Source organism: Lycium barbarum, chromosome 1, assembly GCF_019175385.1.
Source record: "Lycium barbarum isolate Lr01 chromosome 1, ASM1917538v2, whole genome shotgun sequence".
NCBI classification, from domain to species: Eukaryota; Viridiplantae; Streptophyta; class Magnoliopsida; order Solanales; family Solanaceae; genus Lycium; species Lycium barbarum.
In genome coordinates, this window is record NC_083337.1 from 152197689 (window position 1) to 152204166 (window position 6478).

A 6478-nucleotide genomic window follows, 5' to 3' on the forward strand; every position below is an offset into this window, starting at 1 on the left:
TTATTTTCCTACCCAAATAAACAACCCACATTTTTTTTCAGCCCACTATTCATTAAAAATAACCAGCCCATATATTAAATTTAACAGCCCAATACCCACAACCCGTCTGGCCCAGACCATTTACCTCACACCCGGCCCAATCTCCCTTTTTCTTTACCCTAATCCCTTCAGCCGCACCCCACTCTTCTTCCTCCTCTTTTCTCTCTTTCTCCTCCTTCACCCGCCTCCACGCTCCCACGTTCCCCTCCACCTTCCCATCTTCACTCGCCTCTGCCACCTCCACATTTCATTTTCCCCCCACGCCTGCTCATGCTCCTCACGTTCCCTGCTGTCCCTGCACATCCACGTTCCCTTGTCTCCTTCCACGCCTATCTCTTCCATATTCCCTTTGTCCCGCCTCCTCTCTCTCTCTTCATATTTTTTCTATAAAAACAACGAAATTACTCAACCTTAAGGGGGGGATTTTTTAGTATCTTGAGAGAATTATTGAGTGTTTTTTAGGGACAGACCATCTCCCCAAACGTGAATTTACTTCCCGGTGAACTTTAGCCGTGGGGGACTGATCGAACACAAATTGGAGATGCAAGTTTTTTCTAAAACCTTGAGTTTCTTTCATTTTCAAAAAATCTGGTCTCGAACTTTTTCTTCAAAATCAGAAAATACTCATTTGTTATGAGATTTGTGTTGAAAAGTTAAGTTTCCACAATTCGATCAACCTTCGTCGCTGTTCGGTAAAAGAACTTTAATTACAACAAAGACATTTTTATTTTCGACTCGAGCTTCGAATCTGTCAATACGAGAGAGTAGATTTGAGGCCGTCGACACCCACTTCACTGCGCACAAAAAAGGTAAACTTCGATACATTCATTACTCATGGTCTTTAGTTTCTGTTTTGGTTGAGATTTGTGGTTTATTCTGCGATATGTTTAGTAGCCATGTAGTTTTCTATGTCGTCGTATTATTTCTTTGATGTTTGGGAGTTGCTAGGATAGAATGTTAATCGCTGAAATGGATTTAAAAAAAACGTATACTTTGGTTTGGATGTTTAGATTGAATTTCCAAAAGTTAAAACCCATTTAGAGCCGAATATACATACGATATGCAGTAGGTTAACAAGATAAGAAGTAGATATACATGCGATATACACACCGTAATGTGTATATTCTAGGTACATTGTGTATGTGATCAAGACAGGTCGGCACTGAATCATTTCCATAATTGTCTTTCAGTTGTAAATTTAAGTTTCCTATTTCAATTGGCTTAATACGCTGTCTAGTGCAACTTTATTAATTTCTGGTAGATTAGTCTATTAATGGGCCCTTATATATTTGTTTGACATGTTTTCTCTGCTTAATCTATAATTTAGTCAATGTATGAGTTTTTTAAAGTTAAATTGAATTAACACTAGTTTTTCTTTATGTAGCTTAGTTTAGAAATCATACATGATAGGTTGTTATCTGGTTTGTTCTTAAGTGTTGTTGAGTCACTTTATACTGGTTTTGACTCTTCGATAACTCACATGGGACTGCACATCGAAGTTTTATGTGCTAGTAAACTCATTTGAAATGCGTAATGGAAAATACTGCTTTGAATGAAGTTTGGTAAGTTGAACTGAAACAATAACATGGTCAAAATATGGATGTTTTTCCTGAATCTTGTTGTTTTAAGCCCAGTCTCTCGGTCCCCCATTTTCTGTCATCATCTTGTCCCTGCTTTTAAAATTATCAGATTTGGTATGAAGGCCTTTTATGCGTTTGGCATGGTATGTCTATGCTTGAATGAATTCTCTCTTGACCTTCGAGTTTGGAAATCTTGGCTTAATATGAAATTCGCATAAATGGTGTTTCATTAAGTGTGTGAAGCTTTGAAACAAGAAAGGGGGGATTAGAAAACAGTGATTATCTAGTTTTTTTTAGGATCTACTGCCCTGTCCTGCCTGAATTTAGATTGAGTATTGGCTCAAAACTCAGTTTGCTGGGAATACTTATTAGGTCGATGTATTCATGGTTTGATTAATTGGTTTAGTCCATTAGAATAGCATAGTGTTTGCAAACACTTACCTTGCCTGATTCAAACATGCTTAATTTATGAATATCCATGTATACTGTGTATGCAAAAGAGCTCAAGTATCTGGCAGCAAGTTAATCATTATGAGTATGTGTAAGCTAACCATAGGTTAACTAAAGTGTTTAAATTCAGTCTGTTTCAGTTAACTGTAAGTAATAAACAACTTTGATTTCCGGAAATTTACTTCAACATGGGAAAATATGGTTTTACTGATAGCATGTGCGTCTGTTGGATGTCTCGGTGCAATTCAATATATGTATCAGTGTTGGGTTATGCTTACTTGGACTGGTCTGCGTGTTCGCTAAGCTATTCTCACGTGTTATAGGACTTTGTAATCATCCTCTAAGCTAAATGGTGGATCCTGTCTAACATATGGGCTAGCCAAACTGTTATATAGTTGTGATTTGCCTTTATCTGCTTAATGAAATCAGTTCGGCTATGTGGAACCTGGTGGTTAGAGTCTTCCAAATCCTGTGTAGTTAAGTGTTGGTTTAGTATGAATTGTATTTGATTTGATGTTGTGTTGCATATGCACAATTGGTGAATATATGTCTCTGCCAAACAATCATGTGTTTAGATTAATGTTGATTAAAAGAAAGCTATCATACGATTAAGGAGGGATCTGTGAGGTATCTTCTTTCAACATGATTCATTTCCTATTCTCCTCTTACATGTTCATAAGGCTGCTTGTTAAACTGCTTTTGTAATGAGCTGGCCTCAATCCACTTCTAAAAATGCTATGTTTAGAAATATATTATTGAGAGTGAAATATGACTGCTGAGTCTGTTTTCCGGACTGTATTTAGCTTGTTAAACATTTGCCCATAAAGTAGTCCCCTGTACGTGACATTATCATTTTCAGTTTTGTTTGTTCAAATTTCGTGCGCTTGTTGTAAATATATGTCAGTTTGAAAATCTGCATATGAAGGCATATCGAAGTTGCGTTCGTGAAATACATTTGGATATACATAATATACATAATCAACAGAGTTGTTTTGAATTCATATGTTTGTATGTTTAATCTTATTGATCATATACTAATCTGTTTTCTCTCGTATCTTTTATGCATGAACTTCACACACGAGTTCGAGTGACTCGTCTTCCGTATTCGATGCTGGGCCAGGGCCCAACGAAACACATTTCCCCTCTATCCACAGCGAACAAAATCCTGGGCCACAGCCCAATAGTAGGAACAACCCACAGCATGATGTAAAAGAATTCTGGGCCGAGGCCCATAAATGGTGGCAGTCGACAGCAGCAGCCCAAAATGGGCTAGGCCATTCTCATTATATTTACTCCTCTATTTTTATTTTTGTGTGCATTTGACATGTATTGTATGACTAACATTTATGCTTGTTAATTAAGACAAACTTTAGTAACATTAAGGGTTTTAATTTAGTTACGGGTAGTTAATCTCACAAATTACATTCACTTCTATTTTTAAAACTACTTATACAGTATCTATAACATTTATTTAGAGTAACTAATTTTTAAATAGCATGACTATATATTTGAGTTAAAAGAATCAACATTTACTCTTTTTATCTTAGAACACTTAGAAATACACATTGAAACACATATTTATCTAGAACAACTTTTAAAATTTTATTAAATGACTCTTTTAAATTTTAGTCATTTCCTCCACATATAAATATTACACGTTCCGCTTTCTCTTAGTCTATTTTTGATTAAACTCTTTTATGCAATTGTTATTTTCTACAAGTATTATTTTAAACCACGTCATTATACTTTCATTTTAAAACCTTAACAATATTTATGAGTCTTATTTCAAAATAGCGTTAAAAGTACTCTTTTATACAATTTTTTTTTTTTTTTTACAAGTTCTATTTTAAATAACATTCTTACATGTCTATCTATAACTTTAGGCATACTTACAAAGCTACTTTCTTTTTTCTATAATACCATATTTACACTTAGCCTAATTAATTATAAGTCCGGTCGGTTAACCATTGTTAATGGGTCTTAAAGGATGCCTAATACCTTCCCTTTAGACTAATTGAACCCTTACCTAGAATCTTAAGTTTCGCAGACCTTAAATAGAGTTAACTTTAAACATAACTTAAATAAACTTTAGGTGTCCTAATTCACCATAAATAATTAGGTGGCGACTCCTTAAAATAAACAAAAAATAGGAATCTCCAATATGTTGTACTCTACTTTTACCTCCGGGTAAAAATGGGGTATGACAAGTGAAACCATCACAGAAACCAAATTTCGTAAGAACATTCATAAGAAAAGGCCAAGCTAATCTATCGTAAGCTTTAGCCATGTCAAGTTTGATAATCATGTTGCCCCCAATATTTTCCTGTTTAACTCCTTGAACAAATTCTTGAGCTAATAGGACATTTTCGGTGATAGATCTTCCTTTTACAAAACCACTTTGATTTTCAGAAATTAAAGTTGAAAGCAAAGGATTTAATCTAATTGAGATGATTTTAGAAATTATTTTGTTTGAAAAATTACTAAGACTGATTGGTCTTAGATCAGAAAAAGTAGAAGGTGAGGAAACTTTAGGAATTAATGCCAAGCAAGTGTGACTATAATACTTAGTAAGCTTTTTACCGATGAAGAATTCCTGGACCATAGCCGTGACATCCACCTTAATGATATCCCAACACTTTTGGTAAAAAGTGCCATTATAACCATCTGGCCCCGCTGAGCTTACCGGACTCATATTAAAGACAACATTTTTAACCTCGCTTTCAGAAGGAATGGCTGTCAGCATGTTATTCTAGACCAGTCGCTGAGCTTTTTACTCAGAATTTTCAGTTTCTGTTGTAATCTCCACATTAGGTTACCAATGATATTGGTATTCCAAGTTTGCTTGACCAAATCCATGAAATCCTTCTGCTCAGTCCAGAAGTTTAGAAACCTGAAGTAACTAACAAAATAAAGGTGATTAGAATGACATTTAAACAGAAGAGGTCTGTGATCCGAACCTGTTCTCACTAAATGCGTCACATAGATACTTTGGAAATTTTGAGCCCACTGGTTGTTTATCATGATTCTGTCCAACCTTTTCCAAATCCTCTTTCTTGGCCCTCTATTATTGCACCAGGTAAGTTTTGGCCCCACGAAGCCCGCATCGGCCATCCCACAATTATCCATACAGCTGATAAAGTCAAAACTCTTGGAAGCTCTATGAGGTTTACCACCTAATTTCTCATCGGGATCCACTATAACATTGAAGTCTCCTCCAATACACCAAGGATCTGTAATATTCCGATTGATATCCTCAAGGCTCTCCCAGAGATCTTTCCTTTCAGCTTTAGAACATTTAGCATAAACACTGGATATATAGTACTTTTCATTGCTAGCAGCATCATTGAATCTTATAGTAATTTGTTGTTCATCGTTAGCTATAACAGTAGCCAAATAATGGACAGTCCAAAAACACCAAATTTTACCATTATCGTTAGAAACACAATGTTGAAAGCCAAGAAATCTCTTATAACCTTCAATTTTGTCGTTACTAACCATAGGTTCCATAATAGCCACAAACTGACTTTTATTCATTTTGACCAGATTTCTCAACCTGTGAATCGCTTTTCTCTTTTTTGATCTAACCCCCCTAATGTTCCATATAATAGCACTAATCATAGAAACATTAGAGGGTAGATTTATTTTGAAATTCTTTCCTTTTTTTTTTGGATTTTCTCCTGCTTTTGCCTTTTCCTTTCTTTAAAGGCGAGGCTCCAGCCTGTTCAAATCCTTCAAGATTATTGTCAATATGTTCCTGACGAGGTTCTGGTAATTCTTGTTCGAAGAGTCTTGGTGAGTTCACATCACCAAGTTTGTCTTATGTTTCTTCTCCCCTGTCTTTCTTATCGATGATAGTGTTATTGACTTCATCTCCATTTCCGTTATTTAAATCCACAAATAGCTGAATACCCGGTTGATTCCTGACGTAAGTGTCAACACTAGAGGTTATGAAGCTAACTTCTTCCAACCCCCGTGAACTACTGTCCTGTTTTTCCTCTTCTTGCGAATCAGCTGTATGGATAATTGTCGATTTCATTAGAGTTCTTATCGATTTCATTAGGGTCAGTATCATCATCCTTGTCGATTTCATTAGCGTCCTTTTCATCCTGTAAATTGTTAGTATTACTAACTTGTTGAAAGTTCTCATTCTCCTCTGTCTTTTTATTGATTTCTGAGTGCTGATGTCTGTCCTCAAATCTGGCCATGTTATACATATTATCAGTGGTATAAAGTTTCCCATCAGTAGCATTTTCTATCTTATTTTCCACATTTCCAACTGCTCTGTTGCTGATTCTTTTCCAAGCAGCAGTGACCTTAATCTTGTTCCTCTTCTTTGGAGGCTTTTTTTTCCTCTTCCTCTTGATCCTATCCAGCTTTTCTTTCAACACAGACCCACTCTTGTCCTCGGT

At 35.8% G+C, this 6478-nt stretch overlaps 1 protein-coding gene across 1 annotated transcript; it reads right to left on the bottom strand.

The window, feature by feature from the left end:
• Positions 1 to 4805: 4805 nt before the first annotated feature.
• Positions 4806 to 5603, bottom strand: LOC132616547 (uncharacterized). Its single transcript, XM_060331032.1, has one exon. It carries the CDS (start codon positions 5601 to 5603, stop codon positions 4806 to 4808), a length of 798 nt encoding a protein of 265 aa, XP_060187015.1.
• Positions 5604 to 6478: the final 875 nt, after the last annotated feature.